Consider the following 18,135-nt stretch of genomic DNA (forward strand, 5'->3'; position numbering starts at 1 on the left):
CGCACGCACACACACACACACACACACACACACACACACACACACACACACACACACACACACACACACACACACACACAGTTAACCTAATATGGTTACAGCTCCTCCATATCAGTGCTTATAGAAAGATGATCATGTGTCTGTCTGATCAGCTCTGTCTTGACCTCAAGATCGTGGGTTTGATTCCCATGTTGACAGAGATGGCAACACCGGCAGTAGCCGTGGCCCATTCCAAATTTCCCGAGAGGAAATTTTCTAGTTTATTCTATTGTTCTCTTGTATTTATTTTATTCATTTTCTCAGTGTTGTTTAATTTCTCTGCTGTGACCACTCTAGTCTGTATTTACTGGACACATATTTAACACTGTATAGTTACTAGTTACTTTCATCTATACAATGTAGATATTGATTTTTAATGTGATGGTTGAAAGTGAAACTGTTTCACAGCAGACACGCCTATAGCTGCAGTGAGAGGAGGAGCAACACAGAAAACAGGGAGAGGCTGAGTGTTATTGTCCAGAAGTGAAAGTGTGAGAGGAGGACGGCTGAGCTGCAGCAGAGACAAGACAGAAAGTCAAAGTGAGTCCATCAGGTGAGTTTCTACAAACACTGGTGAGTACAGCTCATCATATTCACTGTGTTTTCAAGGCAAGGCAGGTTTATGTGGAAAGGCCATTTTTTTACATGACATCATCATCAACAACATCCTCTAGACACTCACATCAACTGAGGAAAAAACTTGTAGAAAAAAACCTCAAGGAGAGAGACAGAGGAGGGATCTCTCACCCAGGACCGACAGATGTGACATAGATGTTGTTTACAGACAAGAAAACAGTTTATAAGATGAAATATGGGATTGTTCAGTTAAAGGAGAGCTGATGGAGGAAGCTTCTGATGGGCAGGGTGGGTCACATACAGGGAAGGGAGGGAGAGCAGGCTGACTAAATGGGGAGAGGAGAGAAGAGAAGGAGAGGAAAGGAGGGGAGGAGACAAGGAGAGGAGAGGAGAGGAGAGGAGAAGGAGAGGAGAGGAGAAGGAGAGGAGAAGGAGAAGGAGAGGAGAAGGAGAAGGAGAGGGGAGGAGAGATGAGAGGAGAGGAAAGGAGGAGAGAAGGAGAGGGGAGACAGAACGTTCTTGTAAATTAATGTTTGTCTTCTCTCCCTCAGTGTGTCGACATGTCTGCTGCCAGCAACCTGAGGTCTGAAGATCAGTTCCTGTGCTCCATCTGTCTGGATGTCTTCACTGATCCAGTCACTACACCATGTGGACACAACTTCTGTCAGAGCTGCATCACTCAGCACTGGGACGTTAATGACAGGTGTCAGTGCCCAATGTGTAAAGAGGTTTTCTACACAAGACCTCAGCTGAAGATCAACACGTTCATCTCTGAGGTTGTTGCTCAGTTCAGATGTGAAGCTCAACAGAAAACCAGCAGCAGCAGCTCAGAGCAACAAGTTTCCAAACCAGGAGAAGTTCCCTGTGACGTCTGCACTGGAACCAAACTGAAGGCCCTGAAGTCCTGCCTGGTGTGTCTGACCTCCTACTGTGAGACTCACCTGGAGCCTCATTTGACACTTTCAGGTCTGAGGAGACATCAGCTGATGGAGCCTGTGGAGAACCTGGAGGACTGGGTGTGTAGGAAGCACGATAAACCTCTGGAGCTGTTCTGTCAGACCGACCAGACATGTGTCTGCATGCTCTGCTCTGTTTTAGACCACAAGACTCATGAGTTTGTTCCTCTGAGAGAAGAATATGAAGGAAAGAAGGCAGAGCTGCAGAAGACAGAGGCTGAAACTCAGCAGATGATCCAGAAGAGACGACTGAAGATTGAGGAGATGAAACAGTCAGTGAAGATCAGTAAAGCTGCTGCAGACAGAGAGAAAGCAGAAGGTGTTGAGGTCTTCACTGCTCTGAAGGAGTCTGTTGACAGAGGCCTGAAGCAGCTCATCAAGGAGATAGAAGAGAAACAGAAAAGCTCAGAGAAACAGGCTGAAGACTTCATCACAGAGCTGGAACAGGAAATCTCTGAGCTGGAGAAGAGAAGCACTGAGGTGAAGCAGCTCTCACTCTCTGAAGACCACCTCCACCTCCTCCAAAGCTTCCCATCCCTGAAAGCTGCTCCACCCACCAAGGACTGGACACAGGTCAGAGTCCGTCCACCATCATATGAGGGGACTGTGGTGAGAGCTGTGTCTCAGCTGGAGGAGACGGTCCGTGGACAGATGAAGGAGGTGATGGAGGCTGAGATGAAGAGGGTCCAGCAGTTTGCAGTGGATGTGACTCTGGATCCTGATACAGCACATCCTGGACTCATCCTGTCTGATGATGGAAAACAAGTTCACTGTGGTGATGTGAGGAAGAAACTCCCAGACAACCCAGAGAGATTTGATAAATGTCCCTGTGTCTTAGGAAAAGAGAGTTTCTCTTCAGGCAGATTTTACTTTGAGGTTCAGGTTAAAGGAAAAACTAAGTGGGATGTGGGAGTGGCCAGAGAGTCGATCAACAGGAAGGGAATCATCACACTGAGACCTCAGGATGGTTACTGGACGATATGTTTGAGAAATGGAAACGAGTACATAGCTGGTGATCACTCCTCAGTCCGTCTCAGTCTGAGGTCTGGTCTTGAGAAGGTGGGGGTGTTTGTGGATTATGAGGAGGGTCTGGTCTCCTTTTATGACGTAGATGCTGCAGCTCTCATCTACTCCTTCACTGGCTGCTGCTTCACTGACAAACTACACCCATACTTCTGTCCCTGTGATAATGATGGAGGTAAAAACTCTGCCCCTCTGATCATCTGTCCTGTCAATCAAACTGAGTAAACCAATTACATGACTTGATTTTGACGTGTGGTTTAATTAACTGATTGATCTTTATTCATTAGATTCATTCAATTCATTGAGTCATCAATGCTGTCATCGTGATCATGTTCATTATTGATTATCTTTACTGTTTGATAGATACCCAAGTCATGTTCTTGTCTTTAGTTGTTTATAAAGATGGACGCCACCAAAGCCAAAATATCTCAGAAACAATTTCTGCCATTTTGCATCAGTGATGTCATTTCCAGAGTCTGTTCGGGGGGAGGAGCCTCAGCATCAAGGTCACGCCCACATGCATGCCCAAACCTGCCACACTTGTTCATTTATATAGGATCAAATCTTTAATTAAAACCAAACATCTGTGAGTTTCTTTAGTTTGGCTCATGTCCCATCTACTAACATGGAGGGGGCGGAGTTTATGAACTGCAGCCAATGACATCGCCCATCTTTATACCCAGCGACTGTACAGAGGGGACAATAAAAACTAAATACGATGTTTGTTTTGATTTGTTCTGATTGTTTACTTGTCTCTCTCTGCTGATTGTGATTTAAACAATAATAAATAAAGCTTTGTTTGAATCTCTTCTTGACTCTGTCTCTGTGGTCTGAGTCATTCACACACACACGTTTTGTGTTTATGAGCTGAAATATTTCTTTTGATCTACGATTCCTGTTTGTGTTGTGATGTCAGTAAACGTGTCACAACGGCGCTGAGAGGGAGAATTAAAGCAGCGAGTAGTTGGAGACGCTTCACCTCCATATTTCACTACAAAAGGCACAGAATAAAACGAGCAGCTCTGAAGAACCTCCAGGATCATCTGCGTTCACTTCTCAAATCTGATCTGGGACCAGTTTAACACGGACACACTCACACTGGACCAAGCAGTTTGGTTTTTGACCGTCCTACAATGGTGCACTGACCTTGGTTTAAATCAAGAGATAAAATACAAAAACAACAGAAATGTCTAATGACCTGCCTCTCTTCCTCTGAGAGTCACCGGTTATAAAGCACTTCCTGAATTGCCTATTTTAATATACTGCAAAATTAGGAATCGTAACAGTTAGTTGTAAAGTAACTATTAACAAACAACATAAAAAACTGACAGTTTTCTCAATAGCCATTGACAACTCCACTGTTTCCCCCTCCCCACAGGTTAAGAGTCTGGGTGTCATCCTCGACAGTACTCTATCTTTTCATTCTCATATCAATAACATTACCCGGTCTGCTTATTTTCACCTACGCAACATCAACCGCCTCCGCCCCTCCCTCACCCCCCGTACCACTTCTATTCTTGTTCATAGCCTCGTCACTTCTCGCCTCAGCATTAAAATGAGAGTAAAAGAGAGGATTTATTGTTCAAACTCTGTGCCCTCTTCCTACTAGCTAATCAATTTCTTTAGTCATTGAGTTTCTCTTTCTATTTTAATAATTTATTAATATTTGATTTATAAATTATTTTCTAAATTCCTAGTTTTAAAACTTTTCTAGCTAAACAGATGTCAGCCTCAAGTATAGCCTACCTTATATATATCTTATATATATTGCATTTAAAAAAAAAACTCCCACTCGAACAGACACGAAACGAAATTATTGCCTATAACTGGACAACTGAAAGTGCATATTAACGGGTTAGAATAGAATAGAAACTTTATTGTCCGACTAATATCGGAGTTCTCCAACTCCGATTAAGATTCCCAGATAATACGATTGGAAATCAGTTTTCTTTAGCATGTATTCGCCTTAATCAGACTGAAACTGGACAATGCACGTGCACATGCTCCACAACAGTAGAGACGGCACAAAGTGGAGCAGAGAAGCCGCCCGAACCTGGTTAAGTAAAGGAAAAAGCCAACAGTAGCCAACAGTGGCGTCCCTAGGCTAAAACATTCGGGGCAACGGATCCGGTTGATCAGAAACACTGCTGCTGCTGCCGCTAATTTTTTTTTTTTTTTCACACAATGCAAATGAATGAAACACCGCGCTGGCTGCGAGCTTTTACAGTCTATGGCTGCGAGGAACGCCATGTAAACGGGAATATCGGTGGATTATTAAACTGTTGGAGCTGGATGACTGCTGCTGCTGACTGTTTTGGACACCTGTTGTAAAGGTAAGACATATTTATTGTTTGAATAGTCTTCTGCTGAGGGCTGGGTGTGTGGAGGATGAGATCAGAGATCTTCCCTTCTTATTTATTGATGCGCGCTATTACAGTTAATACCGATGTCATCAGATCGCTGCTGTGTGTGTGTGTGTGTGTGTGTGTGTGTGTGTGTGTGTGTGTGTGTGTGTGTGTGTGTGTGTGACTGATGCTTATCACGGTGTGAACGTGGGCCGGTCTGCTGCGGCGGCTCCTTAGCGGCAGTTAATGAAAAAAATAGTTTTTTTTTTCTAGTTTTTAACACTGTAAAACTAGTTCACAGAAGGAGCAACACAGTAGAGGTCTCCTCTGTGTCTCTTCTAATCCAGTGCCTCCACAGTTTCATGTTTTACCGTATCTGTCTGTAGCTATGTCCTTCACTTTCACTGTCTGTGGCTGTCAGCCAGCAGAGGCAACCAACACCGTGACGTCACGGACAGTCGAACGACAAGATGGCGGCGCACTAGCTAAAGAACTAATGCAAAACGTCAAACTAAACTTAAAATTTTTCCTTAATGGTTACGTTTCATGTGTTAGTTTGACCATTTTTAAGTACAGTGGAAAACAGTTTATTGAAATATGTGTATTTGGCTGGCTGCTTCACCTCCACTTTAAGCCCCGGATGTTTTTTAATTAGCCCCGAATATTAATTTTCAAAAAAAAAAAAAAAAAAAATTTTTTTTTTTTTTTTTAAAGATCACATCCTCAAACTACGGTTATCTTATGTTGATGCTTCGATAAAACAGTGTTTTTGGACAGGTTTGAGTAACAATTAATTATATTTTTAAAAAGCCACTACTTTGGCTTTGGCACACAAGTGGTTAACACCTCCAGGTCGCACTTGACGTCATTCACCCAAAACAGCGGCGCATTTAACTTGACAACAAATACCTGACAGCAGGCAGGTTTGACAACAGCAAGCTGCAGCTGTCTTTTGGTAGCTAGTAGCAGCTAAAGTGTATCAAGATGCCACAAAAAAGATTTCCATGTTTTCCCCCAAAGGTGGTCAGCAATCAAAAAGGTAATGGGAATAGAAATTATGTAAAAATGTATAATTTCGAAAAGAGTGTTGCAGCTGGAACTACAAGAGGGTAGTAGCTAACGTTAGCTAGCTAGCAGCTAGTTGATATTGCTCTGGTTGATATTACATGAGAAAAAAAGCAATCTGTAATTATTGGCATCTGTAAATGCAATTGTAGGGTGTGAGAATTGTGTACCTAGAAATAACTAAGTTTGGGCTTCTTCTAGAGGGGAAAGTTGCTGAAGTTAATGTGCTATAACATCGAACCATCTTGTTTATTTTCTTTTTCATGCATGATAGCAGCTAGTTAGCAGACAGGGATCCCGCACAGCCTGCCTCTTTTACTGTAGCTGCTAATGTGTTAAATGGAAACACAATGTGTTGTTACGTAGCTAGCTAATGTCAGTACATAGAACTAAATTCAAAATGGGTCATTCATTTGATGATGTGGATTGCATCGTTTTCACCTTTTTCACCAATGATGGAGAATGTCTCTATGCCTAAAAATTTCGGCGCGCGCTCTGCGCGCGCATATATTGCATGTGTCACTCTTCCGGGCTAAGCCCCGTATGTGTCAAAATCCTAGAGACGCCCCTGGTAGCCAACAGACACCTGTTACCATACCGATGAGCTAACTTAGCTAACTTTTTAGTTTAAAATCTCCTCTCCTTCAGCCTCATGTTCTACTACTACAGCTGTTCTGTTGTAGGCTAAACACACATGACGCTGCAACCCAACTACACAGCTGTTAAATGATTGGCTGTTTACCTGTCACTCATAGCATCCTGAAATGATTCAATGGCCGTGAAAATGTATTATATTTTGGACCCACATCCATGGGTTTTGAATATAAAAAATCAAATTAATGTCTAAGACTAATTGGTATGAGCCCAGGCTTAGAATGGCATTGGTCACTCACTACCCTGTCAGTCAGTCATGTTTGATTCCATTTAGAACACGGCTCTCTTGAATACTCGATTCTGATTGGTCAATCACCAATATTCTGTGGTGTTTATTTCTCGATAGACCACCGCTGAACGTACCGTTGCTAGGGACTCCATAGCAACAGCCGATTCTGCATGTCCGGTCATGGCCGCTGTTTTGCTGAGCCTCCTCCCGTTCGTGCATTTGAAGCCTTTGATAATCAATCAGTGGATCGATGGATTACCATACACGTTACGATGTATTTTGTGTAGTCGTATCTGTCATAAACAAGAGATTACGGGGTGCGGGGTGCGTTTGTGTCGTGGAGTCGCGGTGCCACCGAGAGGAGAGGAGCTGTGACACGGGTCAGAGGCTTTGATGCAAGTTTGCTTTTCAGCCACGATGTGGAAATAGGTAAATATCCTGCATAGTTTCTCTTTTCTGTGCTGCGCTGATCAGAGCGGCATCCCTAGCAACGGTCTAATTTTACATGAATAAAATTATTACATTATTGAATGATTTAGTTGGCCGTGTTCGGGATAATGTATAGTTGGTCGGTTGTTAATGGAGAAATAATAATGGAGTTCCATACTTCCTGTCGGGGTTTATTTCTCCATAACAACCTCCGAACTATTCATTATCCCTTACGTCAGGGGTGTCAAAGTTACGGGGGTGTCAAAATGTTAAACCGCCAATATGTATTTAGCTTTGGAGTTTCGTTTCTCTCGGCCCTCTCTCTGCAGTCTGCTGAGCTCACTCCCCCGCCCCTCCCTCACAGATTGACTGAGCGCCACTTCTCCTCTTCCCCCGCCCCTCCCTCCCTCACAAAGTTGCTGCGGACAACAGAGACACAGAGCCGCCGACTTCTGTTAATTTCCATGCACCGGGAGATCAGGATGTTTACGGCGCTACGCGCTAGTGCTCATGGGAAAGGGAGTCTTCCTGCAGGCAAAACACTACCGCTTTGGGCCACTGGCGCCGCCAAACTCAACCAAAACTGAAAGTTCTTTAGTGCTGCTTTAATGTTTGTCTGTTTGTCACCTTTTTCAGATTATAGTTATTATTTGTATATTTTTCTAATCCAGTTTATTATGTTGTAATCACAAACATGATTGTGTTGTTTGTTTTTAATTGTTGATCTGACACAACTCTGGTTATTGATATACTCACATCACTGCACTTTCATTTAGTTTATTCTATTGTTCTCTTGTATTTATTTTATTCATTTTCTCAGTGTTGTTTAATTTCTCTGCTGTGACCACTCTAGTCTGTATTTACTGGACACATATTTAACACTGTAGTTACTAGTTACTTTTATCTATATAATGTAAATATAGATTTTTAATGTGATGGTTGAAAGTGAAACTGTTTCACAGCAAACACGCCTATAGCTGCAGTGAGAGGAGGAGCGACACAGAAAACAGGGAGAGGCTCAGTGTCATAGTCCAGAGGAGAAAGTAAAGTGTGAGAGGAGGACAACTGAGCTGCCGTAGAGACAAGACAGAAAGACAAAGTGAGTCCATCAGGTGAGTTTCTACAAACACTGGTGAGTAAAGCTCATCATCATATTCACTATGTTTTCAAGGCAAGGCAGGTTTATGTGGAAAGGCCATTTTTACAAACAGTTTGTCTCAAAGGGCTTTACATGACATCATCATCAACAACATCCTCTAGACACTCAGATCAACTGAGGAAAAACTTGTAGAAAAAAACCTCAAGGAGAGACACAGAGGAGGGATCTTTTTTTTCAAAGGAGGTTAAATCGAAAGCAACTGGACTTAGTTATTTGTCTAGGAAGACGTTTCACCTCTCATCCAAGAGGCTTCATCAGTTCATGTAGCATCTGACCAGGCTGGGACTGGTCCAACTATCTGGTGTGGAGACTCACTATTTAACCTCTTGTGTGGGCGTTCACAAGGGTGATGATGTCACTGGTTCCCTTTTGTGCTCCAAGTGCCAACGACAGTCGTTTAAATGACTGTCTTTGATGGAAAGTTGGTTTCGACTTCGTTGGTGCCCTATTGTGTTATAACGACAGTCGTTGGAGTCACTTGCCACTTGTGAACAGTAGTTGTTCTTTGAGGCTAGATTGTTGAATCTCCTGGGAAGGGATGAAAGGGCAGCATTGTAAATTGGAGATAGGTGGTGTCTGAGGCCACCTCCCCTGTTGAGGGATGGTTTCTCTACTTTTACGTAGATGGCCTCTTTAACTCCTCTTTCAAACCATCTATCCTCTCTGTCTAGGATTTGGACATTGCTGTCCTCAAAGGAGTGGGCTTTCTCCTTGAGATGTAAATGGACAGCAGAGTCCAGGCCTGAGGAGTTAGCTCTCCTGAGGTGGCCTCAGACACCACCTATCTCCAATTTACAATGCTGCCCTTTCATCCCTTCCCAGGAGATTTGCTTTCGATTTAACCTCCTTTGAAATACTATGACCTGGGAAAATGAGAATATGCACCGGCTTAGAGGAGAGATCCCTCACCCAGGACGGACAGATGTGACATAGATGTTGTTTACAGACAAGAAAACAGTTTAAGATGGAATATGCGATTGTTCAGTTAAAGGAGCGCTAATGGAGGAAGCTTCTGATGGGCAGGGTGGGTCACATACAGGGAAGGGAGGGAGAGCAGGCTGACTAAATGGGGAGGGCAGGCTGGTTCATAAACAAGGAGGATAGGAGACGAGACAAGGAGAGGAGAGGAGAGAGTTGTTTTTCATTTTGTAAGGCAAGGCAATTTTATTTGTATAGCCTGTTTTTACCAACAGTTTGTCTCAAAGGGCTTTACATGGCATCATAACAACATCCTCTGCCCGGAGCTCCATCTCTCTGCACCAGCCGCCGCCTGCATCGCCCCCCTCCCACCCCTTCCCCTGCTGTTAGACCGGCCTCCCCTTCCTTCCCATGGACCAGTCTGCCACCCAGTCCTCCCATCGAGCTGACCGGCTCTCCCTGCACCCCCCCCCCCCCCCCCCCCCCCCGCCCCCTCTCGCCCCCTCCCCTCACCAGAGACTGCCTTCATCAACTCCTGCTAACATTTCCATATTTCGCAGATTCTGTGACAAACTGTAAACTGTTTTCTTGTCTGTAACAACATCTATTGCACGTCTGTCCGTCCTGGGCGAGGGATCCCTCCTCTGTTGCTCACCCTGAGGTTTCTCAGATTTTTCCCTGTTAACAGGGTTTCCATGGAGTTTTTCCTCAGTCGATGTGAGGGTCTAAGGACAGAGGATGTTGTTACAATGCCATGTAAAGCCCTTTGAGACAAACTGTTTGTAAAAACGGGCTATACAAATAAAATTGCCTTGCCTTAGACCCTCACGTCAACTGAGGAAAAACTCACAGAAACCCTTTTAACAGGGAAAAATTGGAGAAACCTCAGGGTGGTGGTGGAGGAGGGATCCCTCACCCAGGACGGACAGACGTTTTCGTAGTGCTGAATGTATAGTGAGAATTCATATACCCTACATCAGTGTTATTGAATTGGCGGCCCCTGGGCCAGAACTCATCAGTCAAGTCACTAACCCGCCTGCAGCCCATCTACCAATAAATTATTATAAAAATAATAATAGTCATTATCTTTAATACTATGAAAAATGTATGTCGACTACAACAGACCGTGGTGCTGGAGTGCATATGGTTATTGTCTCCACCACTTTTCAAAATAACCTGACTCCCTTGGTCACACCACTTGCATTTAGTTCCTTCAGCCTTGGTAGTAGTCCTTGGATTGATTTCAACATTTCGCTTGATCTTTCTGACTAGCCGAGTTGACACTACTGACTTTGGACCGCAATTTTTGGTCCTCATACTTTGATGATACTTTGCACTGTTGACACTGGCACCTTTTTGTATCCTTTTCCTTCCTTTTTGGCATTTACAATGTGTAGTCAGTCCTAACTCATGGTCTTTGCCGTGGCAAGTCTTGCGTTGACATGAAAATGACTGAAATGTCACAAGCAAGTCAACTTTTATATTAAGAAAACTGGTCAAAAACCCCCCAGAAACATTGAAAATAATTGGAAACACTTTAGACTATTAACTCTTTTGCGACCGTTGACGAGTTAGCTCGTCAAAACTGTTTTTTTTTTTGTTTTTTTTTACAGATTATGTTAATAAACACTCTCAGGTACCCTGTGTACACCGTGCTGCCAACTTGGCGACTTTCTCGCTAAATCTGGCGACTTTTCAAACCCTATTGGCGACTTTTTTTGTCAAAAGCGACTAGCGACAAATCTAGTGACTTTTCCCGGTGCTGTTACAAACGTTTCTGCTTTGGAGATTCGGACCTGAAAGCACGTTATCACTGCTGTTTTCAACGTGCAGCGGGCGTTGTGAGCCGGCCGCCCCCGTCCCAAAACACTCACCGGCGGTCACTCATACAGTCACAGAGCTGTCTCCGTACCGCTGCACTCCACGCCGCCGCACACCCCAGATTTGCCTACAAAAATACTTATTTAGCTGTAGAAAACCGTTCGTTTCTAGGTGATGTACAGAGTTCACTTTGACGTGAGAAAAAAGGTAAACAAATAGCCAAAAACATGCGGTCCGGAGGGAGATGTGATGAGCAATTTGTGAGGTCGAAATAGTTAAAGGGAATGGTTTGTTCAAACATCCTATGGCTATTTGTTTTGGTTTCACTGAGGTATGAACAATTTAGGACATGGTGATTTTCAAAGTTTAGGCCTAATTAAACATCTTTAACAATGTAACTTTACTTAAAGCAGAAGTAAGTGATATATTTGTGTTAATATAAGTCTTAAATAGTTATATCTTCCGACAGCAATCACTTCTATAGAGTGTTTGAACTGAAACACGGGTCTGTCAGTCACTCTGCTCTGCTCTGAGCCGAGGAGAAAACATTTATCGTATCCTACAGTTTTTATCCAATGAGGAGAGAGAACGGCATGCAGAGCTGTGTGTGCAGCCAAGGAACGCCGTGAATGTGGCGACGTAGGGACGAGGACTGTTATGGTGCGTTCAAGGAAACTCGTATTTTTCCGACCGTGAAGTCGTACCAGTTCGATCTGGTACGAGTTCACGGGTCAGAAGTTACGAGTGGCCGTTATAGTGACTTTCACCGGTAAAACAGGTCGGAAAAACACGAGTGGGTTGCCTGGAACGCTACAAAGTCGTAAGTTGTGACTTGAAGCTGTAATTTACGATTTCAAAAGCCTGCCTGGAACGCAGCATTAGCAAAAACGACCGGACCACTCACTTCTGCTTTAAATAAATTGGTTGTCACTCCAGACTTTCCTCAATGTCCTATTTATGTCATATCTGAGTTGAAATACTAATCTGTAACTGAAAAAATTAAGAAATTCCTTGTATTTGACAGGGGTATGATTATTTTTGGGCTGAAAGTGTATAGTGAGTAGGGAGTAGTGAAGTAGTGAGTGATTTCGGACACAGTTTAAGCCTATAGCAGTGTAGCTATAAAATGGTTAAGAGCTACCTGCACCAGCCCTAACTAAAAGCTATGTCACATACCCCTTTCCCACTGGCCAAAATACCCGTTTAAACCCGCTAACAATCGGCTTTTGGTGGCAGTGGGAAAGGCGCACTGAGCCGTGTCGACCCGCGTCGACGCGGGTCAAACGACTCGGCAAGCGACGCGGGTTAAAATCGCCTTTAATCGGCTCGGCTCTGCTCGGCTTGCAGTGGGAACGCCAGACCCGCGTCAACCCGCTAATTTACGTGATGACACTGAACGTTACGTGACGCTACGTCATCGCGCCGGTCGCGTCTCATATCACGTACCAAAACAAAGCTCTGCTCCGCTCTGCTCTCATCCGAGACTGGGATCAAAACATCAGAGAACACTGACCAAAAACTATAGAAAAAAAGAAAAGAAAAGAAGTGACAGTCTGTTTAACTGACGCGTTGTGCCGCGGACGTCCGTCATCCGGCCGCAGCAGACTCTCTGTCCTCCGCGGTCCTGGTGCTCCAGGTCAGCCAGCCAGAGAGTCTGCCTCGGCGGACGGACACTCCGCGGCGGGCGGCTGTGGCATGACTGTGTGTGTCTCTTGCACCGCGGATGAGAGCGGGGCGACTGGTTTATGCTCTGTCTGGGGGGGGGGTCAGACTCAGCTCATTTTGGTCAATGGGAAAGGGGCCAAATGCCGATTGTTAGCGGGTCGACCCATGTTTAAAAAACCCGCGTCGATCCGCTAATTTTAGTGGGAAAATGGCTATAGAGGAAGGTCTTCAGCCTGGACTTAAATGTAGAGAGAGTACAAAACTCTAGCTAAAATATAGTTCCATACAGGTCAACATGTCTCAGTCTTAAAGACCCCCTCCCCCCCTCCTGTTTTTCATGTTGTTCACATGTTCATGTGGTATTTTTCTGATGCTATAGGACATATCAGCAGAAAAGTAAGTGCAAAATTGCATTTCTGAGTATCTCTGCCTTCAAATTGCTGAACCAATGGCAGACGCAAACTGGCAGTTTCAGGTAGACTGGGGTTGTCATGTCATGGAGGGTGTAGAGCAGCGCTGTCTCCACCTACGACTCTAAGGGGCATTGCTAATGAGCTACTCTGCAGAAGGAGAGCTCTGGGAAATGGCACAGGTTTTGTGATTTTGACTAAATTTTCAGAATCCCAATTTAAAGACTACTGAGGAGGCTTTAAACTAGCTAAAAATGATGATTGGAGGGGGTCTTTAAATAGACAGAACATTATTTTTAAATGAATGTTTGTTTTCTCTCCCTCAGTGTGTAGACATGTCTGCTGCCAGCAACCTGAGGTCTGAAGATCAGTTCCTGTGCTCCATCTGTCTGGATGTCTTCACTGATCCAGTCACTACACCATGTGGACACAACTTCTGTCAGAGCTGCATCACTCAGCACTGGGACGTTAATGACAGGTGTCAGTGTCCAATGTGTAAAGAGGTTTTCAATGTGAGACCTGAGCTGAAGATCAACACGTTCATCTCTGAGGTTGTTGCTCAGTTCAGATGTGAAGCTCAACAGAAAACCAGCAGCAGCAGCTCAGAGCAACAAGTTTCCAAACCAGGAGAAGTTCCCTGTGACGTCTGCACTGGAACCAAACTGAAGGCCCTGAGGTCCTGCCTGGTGTGTCTGACCTCCTACTGTGAGACTCACCTGGAGCCTCATCTGACACTGTCAGGTCTGAGGAGACATCAGCTGATGGAGCCTGTGGAGAACCTGGAGGACAGGATGTGCAGGAAGCACGATAAACCTCTGGAGCTGTTCTGTCAGACCGACCAGATATGTGTCTGTGTGCTCTGCTCTGTTTTAGACCACAAGACTCATGAGTTTGTTCCTCTGAGAGAAGAATATGAAGGAAAGAAGGCAGAGCTGCAGAAGACAGAGGCTGAAACTCAGCAGATGATCCAGAAGAGACGACTGAAGATTGAGGAGATGAAACAGTCAGTGGAGACCAGTAAAGCTGCTGCAGACAGAGAGGAAGCAGAAGGTGTTGAGGTCTTCACTGCTCTGAAGGAGTCTGTTGACAGAGGCCTAAAGCAGCTCATCAAGGAGATAGAAGAGAAACAGAAAAGCTCAGAGAAACAGGCTGAAGACTTCATCACAGAGCTGGAACAGGAAATCTCTGAGCTGGAGAAGAGAAGCACTGAGGTGGAGCAGCTCTCACTCTCTGAAGACCACCTCCACCTCCTCCAAAGCTTCCCATCCCTAATAGCTGGTCCACCCACCAAGGACTGGACACAGGTCAGAGTCCGTCCACCATCATATGAGGGGACTGTGGTGAGAGCTGTGTCTCAGCTGGAGGAGACACTCCGTGGACAGATGAAGGAGGCTGAGATGAAGACAGTCCCTGGACAGATGGAGGAGATGAAGATGGAGGCTGAGGTGAAGAGGGTCCAGCAGTTTGCAGTGGATGTGACTCTGGATCCTGATACAGCACATCCTGAACTCATCCTGTCTGATGATGGAAAACAAGTTCATCATGGTGATGTGAAGAAGAAACTCCCAGACAACTGGGAGAGATTTGATGAATGTGTTAATGTCTTAGGAAAACAGAGTTTCTCTTCAGGCAGATTTTACTTTGAGGTTCAGGTTAAAGGAAAAACTTGGTGGTATGTGGGAGTGGTTAGAGAGTCGATTGACAGGAAGGGATACATTAGCGAGAGTCCTGAGGAGGGTTACTGGACGATATGTTTGAGAAATGGAGATGAGCACGAAGCTCTTGAGGACCCCCCAGTCGATCTCAGTCTGAGGTCTGGTCTTGAGAAGATGGGGGTGTTTGTGGATTATGAGGAGGGTCTGGTATCTTTTTATGACGTAGATGCTGCAACTCTCATCTACTCCTTCACTGGCTGCAGTTTCACTGACAAACTACACCCATACTTCAGTCCCTGTGTTAATGATGGAGGTAAAAACTCTGCCCCTCTGATCATCTGATCACAGGATGGGGGGGGGGGGGGGGGGGGGGGTGGTAATCCTTCATATAATTCTTCTATAATCATGTTAATAGATTTATGTAAAACAGGACTCCAGAACAACACCGTCCCGTCGTACCGGGGACGTAAAAATATGTATTTGGGTCGATAATCAATATCCCCCGGGACGCAGTCGGGACGAAACTGTTTTTTGTTTTTTTTTGCACTCTTACTTTTGTCACTACACAAACGGCGCAAAGCTTCCTGCTGCACGAGACTCATACACAGACTATTGGATGAGAATGACAATAGACCCGCGAGATTAACAATAAAGAAAATGTTACTACTGCCACCACTGGAGTAGAGCGATTCACCGGAGTGAACGGCCTGCAGTGAATGCTGCATTCAAGTGGCCTAGGTATCATCGGAAAAACAAATTTCTGACTGAAAAAAATCATCAGAATACTCCCTCATGTCGGAAAACAACTGGTCAACTCGGCCATAAATTTGGTAGTTGCTGACTTGACTTGATATCAACATCTTATCCACAGTATTTAACCTATGTTACACATAAACCATAGAAATATGAACATGAAAAGATCGGAAGAACCATGGACATGTATATATGTCTAAGGGAAAAACGGCTCGCAAACCGGGAACTGGGAACGTCAACACGTGAATGCAGCACAACATGCGTACATTTGTAAACACAGAACATGACGGCGGTAATGTGGGACAGTAATAAAGAAGACAGGTCGCTAGATATTTGTAATAATGTTCCAAGCAAGTTCCACGAGGTGGGAAAAATAGCGCGAGCTTTAATACTTCAAACCTTATCAGTCACCTGAAACATGACCATCGCTCCGACAGAGTTTTTAAAGCTACGAGGACGCTGCTAAAGACGCTAGCAACATAAAGCTAACAGTAAGAAGCCACCGGGACACAAACACACACACTCCCTCTCCCACTCTCTAACTCAGACACACAAATTCTGTCTGTCTGTCTTTCTCTCTCTCTCTTCCTTGAGATAAAAAACAACAACAACTGAACCTTATTTACTTTAGTAAAAGGTTATTCATTCGTATGGAACATGCCTAGTAAAAATCCTTTCACCTTTTTCTTTTTTTTACCTATGGAATGCACTTTTCCCAATTTGTATTTATTTTAAATCCTGATGCAAAGTATTTGCATCAGTTCTAGAGGCCTTTATTTTTTTTTATATATCAATACCCACCGAGCATTTTCCGGTCTAAAAGACGTCTAATAGACGTCTAAATGGTCCCTAGACGTCTAGGCTAAAATCGGTCTACCCCTGGTATAAAAGTGAAAGTTTTTTAGACGTCTAAGTTTATACTAGCCGTCTAATAGACGTCTAAAAGACGACTACGTCTAGACATCTGGTCTAATCATAGACGTTTAAATAACCGCTAAATTTAGACGTTTGCCAGACGTCTATTTTTATACCAAATGTATACGCCTCGTCTAATCTTAGACGTTTAAATAACTGCTAATGAACGTCTATTTATAGACGACTAATTTTAGACGTTTACTTTTATACCATATTTAAAGTCCATTACAAAATCTAGACATCAATTAAACATACTATTATATGGATATTCTAATAAATCTAGATATTTAAGTCATGTAATTACAATCTATCAAATGATTAACAAGAACCCTATATTAAAAAGGACATTAAAGTTGTCAAAATGCATCATGACCAAATTTAACCTGTGATCCTTACCTTGATGTAGTTGCAGTATGTTATGACAATCTATTCACATTATGTGTTTTTTTGGTCTTTTAAATAGGTTTCAGTAACACTAATGTCATGCTTATTTTACCACTGGATATAAATATATCTCTTGATGGGAACATTAACCAAACTATCCTACTGTAATCTCAATCAACCTACATTTTTAAAACAAATTCCAACCATCACAAACATATGAAAGTGCAATATAAATATTTTTAATTCGTTTACAAAACAGAAAATACAAAACATGGAGGGAGGGAACAAGTGGATCAAGAAGAAGGAAGAAGAAGGAAGGATGAAGGGAAGGAAGGAAAGAACCAAGGATGGAGGAAGTGAACAGATTGGGTCAATTTGAGTCAGAACAGAACAGGAGGGTTAAAAACATTAGAAATTTGAAAAGAACACCCTGAAACTGTTAACAAAAAGGCAAACAAAAACGACAACTACACCAATGGCCTCTTGTAGCTCCCTCCACCGCTGCGAGCTGGGGCCTGCTCAAAATGTAGCTCCGTTGCTGAGGCAATGAGGTCATCTGTGGCATCCTTAAAGGACTTTCGTACAGCTTCTGCAAACAAAGCAATAAAATAAATGAAGAGAAATTGCAAGTGTGGTTGCCTATTGTTTTACGTGATGTCACAGAGATACTATCCAATAACAAAAGGTAGATGGTTTCAAAGGACTTGACTCAATGGGCATTGGTCACCACCCATTTGAGACTTGGGGCTCTAGTTTCATAAACCAGGCGCAGTCGCGCCAACGGGGTGTGTCTAGGAGCACTTTACAAGTTTGGTGCACGGCGCAGCTCGGCACAGGCACTCCTCCCGTCCCTCTACTCCTACCGGCGCAAATGGCAAAGGAGAGGGTGCGAGTCCGTTCTTCACCAATCAAATGAGCTCCTCTCCTCACCTTTAAATGACCCACGAGTGATGCGCACTGCAATTTTGTCATTTCGACATGGACGAGGGAGACAGTGATGCCAGACAGCCAAACTTTTTACAGGAGGAAACTGATGTTTTGGTCCGGGAGGTCCAGGCTCACAGTGGTCAAATACATGGCAACACGTACAGACCTCCACGGACTGAGCAGAAGTAGTCTGGGAGGAGGTTATTGTTAAT

The 18,135-nt window shown here is 44.0% G+C and overlaps 1 protein-coding gene across 1 annotated transcript; it reads left to right on the forward strand.

Annotated features, from left to right (window-relative positions):
• Positions 1-1,175: 1,175 nt before the first annotated feature.
• LOC310991139 (uncharacterized protein) lies at positions 1,176-15,286 on the forward strand (the record flags this gene model as incomplete). Its single annotated transcript, XM_083978739.1, has 3 exons — positions 1,176-2,815; positions 3,973-4,000; positions 13,625-15,286. The coding sequence occupies 3 exons, from the start codon at positions 1,176-1,178 to the stop codon at positions 15,284-15,286; spliced, it is 3,330 nt and encodes a 1,109-aa protein (XP_083834865.1).
• Positions 15,287-18,135: the final 2,849 nt, after the last annotated feature.

The sequence above is a fragment of the Trachurus trachurus genome (genome assembly GCF_905171665.1).
Source record: "Trachurus trachurus genome assembly, chromosome: 1".
Taxonomy (NCBI): domain Eukaryota; kingdom Metazoa; phylum Chordata; class Actinopteri; order Carangiformes; family Carangidae; genus Trachurus; species Trachurus trachurus.